Consider the following 15,386-nt stretch of genomic DNA (forward strand, 5'->3'; position numbering starts at 1 on the left):
TTTACAGTATGAAGAAGTTGCATAATCAGAATCAGTACTACAAATTGTTTTGTCCAAGAATCCAGAGATTTACATTTCCTTTAGAGGAAGGGTAGTAAACAAAAAAGATACCCACATGAACTATATACATCTGCAATACGCTCCACTGGGAAAGTAGAAAAAGATCAAGAATACAAACAGAACAGGATCAACCTTTTTCACTCCCTTCTTGGGGTTAGATCACATCTAAATGTAGCCAGAGCATTATTAGAAAAACAGAAGAAATTACTGGATGAAAAATTGGAAAGGGTCGCTAGCGTCGCCTAGAGAGGAAGAACTCATAATCAGGATGCCTGTTTGCAGATGTCAGATTACCTTTGTTAACAACAGATCTTGACATGAGAGATGCTGTCTCCTCAAGTGTCCTCAACCGCTCCTTCAGGATTACAGAGGGGTTTAAGCCTGGGGTTTCTGCTGTCCGGCTCAGCACAGACTGCCTCAGCTGGAACCAGCATTCACCCTGTATATGACACAGAAAGTGCACTACTTAGCTTAACAGATTTTACATACAGCACAAACCAAATGCAATTCAAGTATGTATATACAGTTTACATGCTTGCACCATGAGCACAATAGAAATTGAAAGCTAAAAGAAACACGCAATGGTAATAACTTGGGGAAAAAGATGCATTGAAACATAAAACATAAACTTGAGAAACATAAAGCACGAGTAAATTATAAATATGCTTCCAAGTGAAGAAGCCACTACTTAGGCTCTGTTTTGACACTCAATGCTTTTCGTAAAAAGTTTTCAGTATTTTTCAATGCTTTTTAGCTTAGAAAACTTGGTCAACCAAAAAACATTTTCGGTCAACTATAAAACCCCCCCTTGTTTCCCATAAAATGATTTACATTTTTTTAAGCCATAAAATATTTTCCAACCACAGCTCCGCTATTTAACCCCCTCCCTCCCGATGAATAGGCATACCATGGCACACCCTAAATACCACCCACTTTCCCGCCAACACCAACCCTGCTAAAGTCATCCACACCCGTGGAAAATGTTTTCAAAAAGATATTTTCAAGGTGACAACTGAATACCAAAAAATCAGTAGGATTCCTGGAAAATGTTTAGCTGAAAATGTTTTACATCAAAAGATGTTTCCATCGAAACAACAGGAACTAAATCGTAAAATAAATTACTTTAATGGCAGAATACAATTTTAGAGGGATAGCCTTAGAGAAATAAAGAAGGTGAAGACAGGGATATTTTGCTCAAATCTCTGAAAAATTACTTGACAAACATGTTCCAGGGGGTTATTGCACTACAAACTAATCAAAATGGGTGCTGAAATTAGAGAAAAATCAAATTGATGATTCATAAACCACAAAACTGTTGGCGGCTTGATGGTGGCTACATGGATAAGGAAGCACCCTTACTATACATGTGGTACATAAATTCTTTTTTATAAGTAATTGAAATATCATTAAAAGCGTAAGCCGCCTCCAAGTACCAGGAAGTATACATGAGAAAACACCTAACTAGAAGGAGAAAAAAGAACAAAGAAATCATAATAACTAATCACCAAAGGAGAAACAAATGCAGTTGTCCAAAGATACAAAGCATATATATAAAAAGGCTTGATCTTCTCCAAAACCCTCTCACGGTCTTCAAAACTTTTTGTTGTTGTGGTATACAATTAGGTTGGTCTCAACCAAGAAATTACACAAACAAGAACTATTTGTAGAAGATCTAAGGGTTTGTTTGGGAAAATTTTCAAAATAGATTTTCACTTCTCAAACGTTAAAAAGTTTTCACAAATATTAGTTATCCAAACAGATTTTCAGATGCAGCCTTCACTACTAACACACTTTTCAAAACATGCCGCAAAACTCTCTTCTAAAAACAAAACACTTCCAAAAATATAAAACATAAAACACTTCTTTGAAAATAACTAAACACATGTACATCTTTTTCAGATGTGGAGATTGTCTGTGTGCATTTTTTTTTTCAGCTGTGGAGGCAGCCTTGTTACATGTTAAAAATTTTTTTTTTTTAAAAAAATAGAACCTTTTAAAAAAATAGGCTAGCATGGTGGCTACTGATGACCCCCTAACCAATGATGGCAGTGGTCCCGCATTAGCGGCCATGGTTGTCTAGCAACCCCGGGGTGGCCATTAGGACCATTTGGCGCGGTCACCGCATTGGCTGCCGCTAAACGGCCACCACCGTGGAGTCTGACTCCAACAGTTTTTTTAAAATCCTTTTTCCTAAAAATAAAAAAAAAAAAAAAAAAAATTGTAAAATCACTTCAATTTTTTGTTTTTCAAAAACACTCCTTAATTTTACCAAACAAATTTTCTTTTATGAACCCTAAATACAACACTTTTTAAAAATAAGACCCCCACCAAATTAATTCTCAATTTTACCTTTTTCAAAACCCAAAGCACTTCTTAAAACTTCACCAAACCAACCCTTACTTTCTGCACAAACAGACAGGGCGAGTTGAAGATGATGGCCATGTGGGTAACCTTCTAGGCTTACGCAATGCTCTAATAAAGCCCCTACTTAGCGCATTGAGCGCAATATATGTGGGTTTATAGAGATAACCTATTTCACTTAGTGCATGAATGATTACTCCTAGTCCTACAAACCACCTTGGAATTGCATTTTAACATGCATTGACCTTGCTTCAATGGTCATGGTGCAGAGGACAAGGAGCAGATGGAGCAGGATCATTAAAAATCAAATCAGTGATCAAAATCTCAATATAATTGTTGTGCCAGGAATGCTTATTTAACTTCATTGATAGCCGTTGGGGAGGGATCGAAAGTTGACCACAAAAATAGCAAAATTGTATATAAGAAAAAAAAGATAAATCAAGCTGCTTATGAGTATGCCAGAAGGAGTAGGAGAGTTCTCCTTAGAAGTTAGAAGAAACAGACTGACTTTCGGAAAATATCTTAATATCAGAGTTGACCACAAAAATAGCAAAATTGTATATAAGAAAAAAAGGATAAATCGAGCTACTTATGAGTATGTCAGAAGAAGTAGGAGAGTTCTCCTTAGAAGTTAGAAGAAACGGACTGACTTTCGCAAAATATCTTAATATCACTCACAGAAACAGTGTAATGAAGTTGATTGCTCATAGTTATTAGCAACATCATCATAGATACCTGAGCATTGTAACTCTGAAGACCCACAACAGGAGATACTATACAAGCATCTGCATTTGAGATGTCAAATTTGGCACTTCTACGAACCATATGGCCAAGTGAGTGGTAAGTCAAAAATGCTGCACGAAAGTTGCCATCCGGAATCCTATAGATTGGATACCATGCAACCGAGTACCTGAAGATCAGATGGCATGCAAAATTAATATTCAAATATTAACTCAGTAATTCAATGTACTTTCTTCTGAATGAATGCTTCGTAACAAATTTAAAATTTGGACTTCTGTTTCATTAAATCAAACAAGACTGTAAATACTCTGAATCATATTCTATCACTAACCAGGAACATGGATGCAGATCATGTAGATTTATGGACTCTAGTTTAGTTGAATCCCCATATGCTTTGCAATGGGAAGGTCCTTCTCTAACCAGCTCCCTAATCCTGAAACAAGAGAAATAGAATTAAGATCAATCTGAACATAAGCACCTAAAACTCTCGATTTGTTACGTAATTGTATTCCTAATGATCACTAAAGAACCAATAAAAGATTGTATGGAGTGTCCTGGGGATCTACTCAGGACGAAGCCCTGGATACCCTGGTTATCAAAAAAAGAAAAAGATGTATGCGATAAATCTTATGGACCCATTCCTGAAACAACCTTATCAGTAAAGTTACCTGAAAAATATTAGTTTAACTGATTAGTTAAATCTGGTGACTAAACAATTTTAATTAAAATCCAGTAAAAGATTTTATCTAAATTTATGCTCATGCCACTGCCCTATCACAAAACATTAACCAAACAAAATATGTTTTCTTGATGACTAAAATTTTCATGAAGGAAAGGATGTATGATAGGAGACCTGATGTAAAGTATAAACTAGAATAATTCGTGAGAGAGAGAGAGAGAGAGATGTTCTTCCACACAAAAGAAGTTCTTTTTAACATAGTTTATAAATTATTGGACAAAATGATGCAAGGGGTGAGACATGGATTTTACTTTAATTTAGTCTAATTTAATTTTAAGGATCAATTCTATTTTTTTTAACTTCCTGGTAATACTGGCCCAAGTTGTTTTATTTAAGTCCTATTAGTTAATTGGGGTATTATACTTAGTTTTCTGTTTTACTTAATTTTCAGGAGTCAAGGGTGTTTTTGTCATTCAATAAATGGGCTTTGGCCTTTGCCCATAGTCAATTATGTTAAGAGTTATTGTTAGTCAATTTAACTGTATTTTGTACTCCAATGGCGATAGACTTTGATGGAAATAAAAAATATGTGGCATTGATTCGCGTTCTCTCTCTCCTCCCTTAGCTTATTTCTTTCTCTCCCTTTTAGCTTCTTTCTCTCTTTCTCTCCCCTTAGCTTCTTTCTCTCTCCCACTTTTAGCTTCTTTCTCCTTTTTTCCCTACTTTCACCGTGTGAATTTTGTGATCATTGTTGGTTCGACATCAGAAAAATAGTGAAAAATTTATTAATTGATTATCAAGTATGTGTGGAGTCATGTCAACTAGCATGGGAAACATAGTACGTAACTAATTTTCTAGAAATAAAATCAAACAAAATATAATTTCATGTATATGAAGTTTACCTAAGGTACAAATGTGTTTGATAATTAAACTAACAGAACAATAATCAAGTACCAAGTATATTGATATTAATAAGTCCTATTGGTCATTTATACATGCATCTAGTGGGTTAAGAATACACAATCTTATATAGTGGGGAGGAAATGCAATATGAGTTAGAGTTCATTGGCATTAATAAGCTCAGCTTCTAATAAAAAATATATTGATAAATAAGTAAAGAAACACACAAAATAACAACAATATTACTTACTTCTCATACAAGGGCCGTCTCTGCTGGGGTTGTTCAGACTCAAAATATTCAAAAAGCAGCTCAAAATCACTGGAACATTTCATATCAACTGATTGAACAGATGCATCATCTTTTCCTGACGCTGGAGATTGTTCTGAACCACACACCTGATTTCCAAGCTGTGGACCACTTTCATCTTTTGTGCGAGGCTGCGGAAAAAGTACCGAAAAAATTGGAAGGTGGTCCACATTAGAAGCTTTTTCTGATGTTTCACTTGTCTTGCATGCCTCTGGAACCTCAAAACTAGGAATATCTTTGCTAGTATCCACCGGATAACTTCTACAGTCTCTGAACAGCTGAACCGCTGACAGAAATGGGACAAAATAAGCACGAAAGGCAAAACCATCAACACCCAATCTCTTGGAATTATCAAAATCCTCTGCCCTTATTTCTAATCCGTAGCTCCCATGTTTCTCATACCACTGCCACAGGCATCCCAAAGGGACATTAGGTATCTCGTGTCTGCAAAGCAACACACCCCCATCCTGGTCCCTCAAGCATGTTTGACAGCTTGTGAAACTGGAAGATGCACTAACCGTTGGAGAAGAAAGATCAAGAAGTCTTTCAAATTCAGCAATTGGACCACCGGTGGCCATTTGAATAGCTTCAGATGCCAATTGTACCCTACAGGCATCATTTGCTGCTCGTCCTATCGTGCACGAGTTGGTTTCCAATGGATGTTGATATGTTGATTTGACAGTGAAGAAGTTAGCCGCAACATGCTTGTTATCATGCTCATTAAGCATGCCTGCACCCTGATTCCCTAATTTCTGACTATGACCCTCATCCTCAAGAGCAGAACTCACATCTCCTGAATTCTGACCCATGCACATTACTCCTGCAGTTGATGAAGAAAAAATATTTTGAGAATTGGAAGACATTTTCCCTTCAACAGTGTTTTCCAAATCAGCAGCTGGCACATCAGAATGTTCCAATGATGACCAGTCTGATCTAGCAGCACTTGTAAACCCACGGTCCTTCACCCCAATTGGTATCCATCTCTGCAAAATAGATCCATTACCATGGTTTTGTTTTCTGTATTCTGCAACAGAAGTTTCTTTCTGTACTGGGCCAACTTCGTTCACTAAAAGATGAGGAATGTACACTGGAGACTGCACCTCAAGCAGATTTGATTGATCCAAGGAGTCACAAGATTTTGGCAATGAGAATTCATGATTTCCTATAAGATGACTGTTGATACTAGAAACAGTACCACAGACACTTCCAAGTGGCTCCAATTCATCCAGATAAACATGTGCGCTGTGAACTGATTCAGAGGTCATATATCCCACTCTGTTGCTCAGGCACGTAGCCTCATGCAAATTGATCTGAGAATGAGATCTTGAAACACTGATCAATCCTTTTTGATTACTTACCTGGGGTGAGATCTTTGCAAAACCATTTGTGCAGGCCTTATCAGCATCAGAACCCTTCCTGGAATATCCATATTCTTGTTTCAAAGCTGAACTATTTTTTCTTTTCAACTTCCTAGAAGCTTTATCTTTGAAGTGTTTCTTATCCTCACTTTTTGATAACAAAGCCTCTTCAACATTACAAGTTCTTTTAAGCAAAGGAGCCTCTTTCAATGTCACATCAAACTGAGAGTAAATTGGACTAGCTTTCTTCAACTCACCAACGCATCCATTGGCATCATTCTTCTGAACCTTTTGCCAAACAGAATGATTGTTTTCTTTCCCTGTACGGTCATGAAAACGTCCAACACTTCCAAATCTGTAGACACTTGAACTCCTTGAGACTGTCTTGTTTTGCTTGCCTCTCTTTCCAGGGACAACCACTTGAATGTCACTACAGCTACTACCCTGACTACCACGCTTATTTCTCTCAATGGGATCATAAGTATCCACAACATCATTTAATGAGCTTAGACGAGAGAGATATCCCTTACTGGAGTTGAAACCTGGTGGCTCAGTACTGATTCTGCAATTTTTCTTTTCAGATTGTTGTACATCATGACTAGCATGAATGCCATCATCACTGTTTGAAGCAACGGAAACTAAATCCAACGCTAAGGACTCATGTGCATCGGACAAACCTTTGGAATACGTATCATCATAACGGCTGATCCGTATGCAATGTGTATCCTCCACTCCTCCATCAAAGACGGATAAGTCTTTGGTTTGATACGGATAGTCAGAACTACATACAGGATGTCCCCCAGTATAATTCTGAACTGCAGAAGGTGCAATAGTTTCTGATACATCCCCCTCATCAGCATAAGAGCTGCACGTCTTTTTGCTAATAATGCCATTGCTACTGCCTTCTAAACTGTTACCATCAACCATAACATTAGGCAATGAAACTTCTGGTGCAACCGAAGATACTGGTCCATTGCCATGATCCATATCATTATTACCACAGGTTTCAGAAGTCAAACTTCCATGGGCACATTCCTCAGAGAGAATTTCAAGTTCAGTAGGGCCAGAGTCACATGAAAGCTTCCTACTTTGTTTCCCCTTCTTTCTAGCCTTCTTTCTTGAATTCCTTTTAACAGCCTTGTCAAGTTGAGAACTATCAACAAAAATATCAGATGCACTATTGGCCTTTGAGCCATTTGGGTTCAATCCAGGGGAATTACTGCAGATGAACGAACTGCGACGAGAAGAATTGCTGGAGAGTTCATTCAACTTAGTTCCTTTAATTGCCAAGGCCTTGTTTCGAGACTGACCTCGCACATTTGAACCAGGAAAGTTTCTGGCTGTAAATGATGTCACAGAACAAGTACCAACAGCTGGAGGTCCTTTCTTCACATTTTGTTGATCAGCCTTGTATGAACTAATGGATGGTGGGCAAACCAGATTGAGACCATCCATATTTACATGAGCTGCAGATCCCAAGTGGTTAATGTGATCAGGACGTGGCAGGGGTAACGCAAGAATTCTCCAATGTCCATCAGATTCAACGGTAAGAAATGCAAGAACAGCACACCTGGTAAATTAAGAGATAAGATCACACACTAGCTACAATAAAAATGCAAAGCAAAGTGAAATTTTGTATAAACACATTATCATAGTGATGACATCAGAAAATGTGAAAAAGCTGGTTTAACACTTTCAGCCGGTCTACAATTTTAAAAGCTGAAAAACACTTTGCGCAATCAGGAACTGCAGTATGTGTTTAAAAAAGATTATTTCTACAGTTCTCCTACGTGGAAAAATCTAAGCCTCAGTCCATTCCATAGGCTCCCAGTCCAAATTGTCTTTAAGCTGAAAATGCTCAATCCTAAGATCTCCTAACGCTGATACCACCTAACCACAAAGCTAACATCCTTCTCTTAAGTGTCTGAGACTTGAAGAAAAACAAAAGGAAAGAGCTACGAACTCTTGAACTTTTAAACCTGACATAGAGGATATCTACTAAAATCCAACTTGTTTACACAACCATCAGAACATTAAAGTTCCTGTTGTAATATTTCAACCCAAAGTCCCACCCCCAAAATGACAAGAAAGTGAAAAACGAATAATGAATGGGAGAGAGAGAGAGAGAGAGAAGGGATAAAACTACAACTTATCAGATTATTCACAAACAGTTGATTTAGTCATAATTTCTTTAAAGAGATACTTCAACTGGTAAACCTAAGATAGGAGGACGCTCCTTGAAGCAGGGTCAATATGGCATCATACTTGCTTTAATAAACCAAACAAGGCAAGAACTCTCGTTCTATTACAGGAAACCCAAATGGCTCCATAACAACAAGCAAGATAAAGAGTGCCAACACACAGAGACCAAAACAACTTTACCTACGATCAGGGTTCCTCCACGCATGGGAAGGCACTCCACAAGCCTGAAGAAAGGGTGGACATTCATGAAATACAAGTCAGGGAGCATTACTCAACAAAACTTAAATGCCAAAGTGTAGACCCAAATCAGTTAATGTAACAAAATTTGACCTCCAAAGATGTGCTGAAATTAAATTGTTCTTGAAATTTTCTTGACAAGGATTCTTTTCCTTCCTCTGAAACTTTCTGAGTATCACTCTCGGTTCTTTGAAGGGCGCAATACATCTTTTCCTGTGCCTGTTCACATCAGTAGCACAAAGATAAGCCGATATTTAAAAGAAGAGATTAGAAAGAGATACCCTATGCAAGAAATTATATTCAGGATTTTAACATTCACACAGTTTACTATGCTAACAGCTAACAAAGTACAATTTTTTGAAAAAGTGCACCCCAATTTTAAGTAGAAGCAGCAGTTCATCCTAAGCTGCAACAGGTGTTATAGGCACTATGTACAGGTGTTAAAGGCGATACGATATCAATTATTGCCGACTTTGGGATCTATATCTTTATGATTTAGGAAAGCATATGAGGCTCATTGGTATGCTCTGGGTAAAGCGTATACTACCAAAAAAAAAAAAAAAAATCCTCTACATAAGGCTGCCAGACACAGGCCTAATAGGAAAGCCATAAACCTTAGCAGGGCAGCTTGCACAAGCTATAATAATGTCGATGTGTACATCTTTTTCTCATGCAAATAGACCAATAATAATACTAAAAGAAGATACCGCCATTCCGGGGAAATGAATAAAAGCATTGCAATATTTATAAATGTACCCAGCTCATATCATTGAGAAATAATGAAACTAAAATAAAAAAGAAAATATAATCCAACAAGCGGTATTGTCAAATACATTACAAACAGGGGACACGAAATGCATGTGAACAGACTAAACTTTGACGTGTAAATAAGAGAAACCGTGATATTGATGGCTGAGAATAACTGTATAAGATCTTTTGACATTGATATTCTGAAAGGAACTCTAATAATACAAACAAATACAATTACATTTACTGGGGTACATATTATTAAGTAAAACTGAGTAAAAAGAAAATCACAATTGTTAAGAGAATGATACATATGAGCAAAGAGGCAAAAATTGTTAGAGAATTGAGTAAAAGATGCAGCTAATGAATAGCAGAAGAAATATTAGCTAAGCCTTATCTTTAAGCTGCAGGGATTTTATATGAGAAGAACAGAGATAAGGTATAAGAAACAAGTGAAGATGGTAAGAGCATGGGTTAGAGTGGTAGGTGGCAGAAAAGGTGTACATGCCAATTCTAAGTAATCTTAAGCAATTGAACCCTTCCTAAGTAATCTAGCTGCATCCCTCATCAGCAATGCAGGGTATAGGGGGAAACCATCAATTGGACCATTGCGACACAGTCAAATTGGTGTAGGCATTAGGCTCAAATCACGCTTAGCAAAAAGAGAGGGAATAAAATAAATAAAGTACAATGACTGGAAAAGCTGCACGTAACAACAGTTTAGACTCTAGGATCTTTCTCAAACAAGCAAATCAGCTGAATTATATCTGATTAAACTTACATACAAAACCACTGAAACCATTTGACATGTGACAATTAGATAGCATAGCTACTGGAAGATATAAAGAGACCTAGGAAAAGAATTGAATAGACTGGGTAGGGCACACCACTTACTGCAAGAAGAGTAATGTTTTTATGGAAATGACAACTGTTTCTCAATCTAACAAAATTAGTTTTAAATGGTTTACAACAAAAGAATGAACAAAATACATCACTATATCAAAATAATTCAATCAAGTCTGTACAGCAAAACGCATTTTGTGACAAAAATGAGAACAATGACATAATTCATCCAGAACAAGCCAATCAACTCCTAAAGACGAATAAGAAATATCAACCACAATTACGATGATAATACCTAAATCCAATCATACAGCAACAGTACCTCAATCCACTCAACTCGATCAAAAGTACAAATGCCAATGTATTGATCACAACAATGGAAACCAACATCTTGATCCAATTATACCCAACTTAGTTAGGTCAAGACAGGGCAATCAACCAATGCATGCAATTAGTCAAAGTCTAGCAAAAACAAATGGCAACAGAAACAGAATAAGAGTTACCTCTAGCTGCTCAAAGAAGGTCCAGACATAACAACACTAATACCAGTCAGAGATGCTTACTTTTCCCCCCATAACATACAAAGCCACCGACAAAAACCGTCTTTCATGCAAAACTACGTTAATATGCTTTTCAATAAAAGGAACCCAAAGCACAAACAGAAAATCGGGCAGAAATGGAGCAAACCCAGAACAGAATAGAACTCTTAAATTGGGTTTCTCCAAATCGAAAAGAGTGAATAAATGAATCCACCAGTACAAAGAAATTCAACCCATCCAGCTACCATATTTGACTAGACCCACAAAAAAATGAAAATAAATAATCAACACCTAAAATATCTCAAACAATAACTCACCCCACCAGATGTAGGCGTGGGGTTCGGAAAACAGAAAGCACAGCTAAATTTGCCATAGCGTTTTCCAAACTTAGAGTTTGGTATTTGGAAGTCTTTATGCACCGTACAAATATTAATTATGCACAAGCTTCACAAAGATTCACTTCGATTTTTTAAGACTTAAACATCAATCATACAACGACAGAAAAAATAGTCTGCGGCCACCACAAATTACCATAAATAAATAATCATCAAAAAGGGCCAAAGAAAAAGATGATAGGCAGAGAGAGAGCAAGAGAAAGAGAAAACCATGAGATTATTGAGATGGGTCGTCGGAGTAAGAGCTGCTTTGATTTGGGTATGGCCTGTCCGGCTCTCTTTGCCTCTCTTTCTCTTCTCTCTGAGACTCTGTCACTCTGATTCGCTGTGTGTGTGTGTGTGTTTGATGCCTCCGCTTTTTCAATCTCAGTTGAAATTCGATTGGTCGGGCTAGGAAGTTGGCCTTTGGTTCTCTCTTTATAGCCTCAACTTTTTCTTTTTAAGTTTATGGTTTTTTTTTTATGTTCTCTCTGTTGCAGTCTTGAGGTGTCTTCTCTCTGCCGCATTTTATGTACAGACAGGAGGCTTGTGGAGAGATGTCTCAAATGAGTAATCGTCCATGCCACAAAACCATTCCATTTTCATCTCACTTTTTTATACATATTTTCTCGTACGTGTTGATACTCGATTGGATTAAAATTCAATAAAAATATAATTTATATTAAACGGTAGTTTTAAAAGCTATCTATAAATATGAGCAAATTGGTATAAAAAAGTAAGAGTAAGTGTAGCGTTACTCACTTTTTTTATTGAATTCGTGCGGTAGTATTTGTTGGCCTTTGAATTCTTTTCAAAATAAGGACTCATCTACGAGTTAATGAGCATTACCACATAGTCCAAAAAGATGAGAGTTAAATGAGAGCGTAAGATGGTCTATATGGTAGTGTTTGCCAAGAGGCTTGGGCCCACGGCCGTCACTGTAATGCCTTTTTAAGAATATGTGTTTATTAGTTTTAATAAAAATGTTTTATAGAGAAAAGTGAAAAAATATATTTTATATGAAAAATATAAAAATTTTGTTTTATAGTGATTTTTTTATTTAAATAATAACAATAAAAATGATTGATATAGTATAAAAAGTAAGAATATTGGGATTAATTTACTCTTTGATGAATCTTTGTTAAAAAAAATATAAATAAAAAAATAAGAATAAAGGGTGGAATAATATTTTCATGTCAGGACTGTAAAATACTTGTGAGATATTGATTATATATATAAAATTACTCCGCATTTAAAATTTATATTTAATAAACTGTGTTTTAAAATTACAATTTTTTTTTTCAAACGCTTAACCAAAAGGACTTAAGAATACTATTGTTATTGACATATTGAGAATAGGGTGGTTACAAGAGTAGCTATTGTTTTCTTACTTATTAGGACACAGTTTTCTTTCAAAATTTCTCTAATCTAGTTTATAAAAATGTCATGTGTCGTTTACATGGGAGAAACACATACTTTTTTTAATTACAATGATAAAATTGAAAGAAATTTTATTCAAAAAGCATATGCTTCTTACATGTTATTTAAAAAACATGTATTTTTAAAGTGACAAATATCATTTTTATAGACTAAATTAGAAAAATTTTCTCCGACTGAATTTGAAGGAAAACTCAGTCCTCTTACTTATTTCCTTTTTTTTTTTTTTAAGTACCTCAGGGATAGAATTTAGGTTATGAGGGAACCTAAAATTATGAGGGAATCTAGACCTTTTAGATTTTGAGGAAACCTAAAACTCATTTCAAACACAAGGTTTTTGATTAATTTTCTCATTTCTTTTTATTAAAATATCATCCTTAAAATAGAAATATTACAACGACTTAGACTTTGAGTAGAACTCTAACACTCACTTGGAAATATACTAATGCAATACTGAGTCTAAAATAAATTACTAGATAATTGAAATACAAATAGACGCATTAAAAATACTGATAAAAAAAACTAATCTAAATTAATCTTAAATGAAATCTTATTCATATTAAATATAAGTATACTTTATCACTCCGTTACTTGTGTATCATTCATTTTCTCGTAAGAAGACATTGTCCCCAAGGTCTATAAATTCTTTTCTTCCAATATTGAGATGTAGCCGATGACATGGCCATGAAGTAGGAGATATGAGCCAGGGACTTAGAGCATTGAAAGTAACCATGACGTGACTCACTCAAGCACCTTTGATAAAAATCAAAACCATTTTTCACTTTTTTTTTTTTAATAAAAATTCAAGTTTGGTTTTGTCTCCTCTTCTGCTCGTTTTTTCTTCTCATTCATCAACGTTTTGGGCACCTACAGCTGCAAATGCAAACTTAGAAATAGATGCCCCCATTTTGCATTCTTTCGTCTTTGGCCTTTGATCCTCTTCCTAGGTGGTCGTTCAGAAAGTGGAAGCGCTACTTTGTCGCCAAGTTTCCAGATCTGCACCATTCGAGTCTTTTCGACGGTTCTGTATGGGTTGGAGACGGTGGTTGCTCTGTGGGTCTCGAGGTAGAGCTTTTGTAGCGAGTAGGGCGCGCTGATGAATTTTCTCGGTGAGAAATGGGTTTGTTGGGCAGTGGGTTGTTGATCTGTAGTCTGTAGACGGCTTTGTGTTGGGACTCTTGGTTGTTTGGTGTGGCGGGTCTCTGGGTCTTGGTCGGCTGTTTCTGTGGGCTGCACAGTACAGTGAATTTTCTCTAGCTGACGATTGGTTTGCTGGATATGAGCATGGTGTGGGATACGGTGGTAGCACTATTTGTGGCTGCTCTGAAAAATGGAACTCATCATTGTTATCAGCTGAACCATGTCGAATTTTGCAATCAATGCATACAATTTAGCATTATTTTCTTGAATCCTCTCATTATTTTCTTCCATCTTCATCATAAGCCTTCACACATAGTTATAAGATTCCCTAGCTGCTGCTCAAGTTGATCCAGCTTTGGATTCGCCATTGACAAGATCGCGGCTCTAATAACAGGGATGCTAAGAGAACTTAAACTTTAAATTCGGAGGAAGTCTAGATTTTTTAGATTTTAAGATTTTGGAGGGAACCTAAAACTCTTTTCAAATTCAAGGTTTGTGATTAATTTTTTCAACTTAGACTTGGAGAGATGTAGAATGATAACTAAGGCAATACTGACTTTAAAATAAATAACTAAATAATTGAAATACAAATAAACTTTATCTGTGATCTAAAAATACTGATAAAAAAATTAATATAAATTAATCTTAAATAAAATTTAATTTATATTAAATATAAGTCTACTTTATCATGTTACTTCCTCTTTTCTTTTTTAAGATGTCGGAACATGCATGCATGATTGTATGTAGACTTTTCATAGGATGGATACAATAGTATGTATGTAGACTTTTGCATAGGATGGATACAATAGTAGCTTATTTCACAGCCGTACACTTTAAAATAGACTTTGAGAGTAAGGAAAATAATTATCACCTTTGATAAATAAACAATATATATTATGGTGAAAATTTTATTATGTTATATCTAATAATATATATAATGTTATATTATTTAAAAATTTAATATAACTAGGTAATATTATATGTATATTGTTAGATTTGTAAAATAAAATATAGCCTATAAAATAATTCATTTTTCGGAGAGAATCATATTCTCTCTTGGCCTTCCCAACCTTTTTTTCTGGGCACAGATTAAACCGATCGAAAAAAAGTACATGACTGAATTGATAGAAATGAAATAAATATATCGTAAACATTTTTCTATAACTTGAGCTAATGCAATATCCCATTTGTAAGAACCACGAAGATGAAGAAAAGATAGGTGAAGCCGCAGAGACGTAGCCAGCATTGCAAATGGGCAGGGGCTTATGGCTAAAAAATTTAGCTGGTAAGGGCCAATTAGCAAAAACCAAAAAAAAAAATTACCTTAGAAATTTTCTTTTCTTGTTATTTCGAGGGGGACTGGCACCTTCCTTTGTCCCTGGGTGAAGGGGAGGACTATTGAAACATGTGGGTCACCTGCCATGTCACGAGAGTTTTGAGCACGAATAATACTTTTTAATA

General features: G+C 35.9%; 1 protein-coding gene across 1 annotated transcript; it reads right to left on the reverse strand.

Annotated features, from left to right (window-relative positions):
* LOC132183773 (uncharacterized) lies at positions 1 to 11,865 on the reverse strand. The gene is made up of 7 exons (XM_059597187.1): positions 11,580 to 11,865; positions 8,939 to 9,064; positions 8,789 to 8,832; positions 4,992 to 7,976; positions 3,494 to 3,595; positions 3,157 to 3,331; positions 1 to 499 (listed from the first exon to the last, which is right to left on the reverse strand). Exons 1-7 carry the CDS (start codon positions 11,580 to 11,582, stop codon positions 293 to 295), a joined length of 3,642 nt encoding a protein of 1,213 aa, XP_059453170.1. The 5' UTR covers positions 11,583 to 11,865; the 3' UTR covers positions 1 to 292.
* Positions 11,866 to 15,386: the final 3,521 nt, after the last annotated feature.

Source organism: Corylus avellana, chromosome ca6 (assembly GCF_901000735.1).
Source record: "Corylus avellana chromosome ca6, CavTom2PMs-1.0".
NCBI classification, from domain to species: Eukaryota; Viridiplantae; Streptophyta; class Magnoliopsida; order Fagales; family Betulaceae; genus Corylus; species Corylus avellana.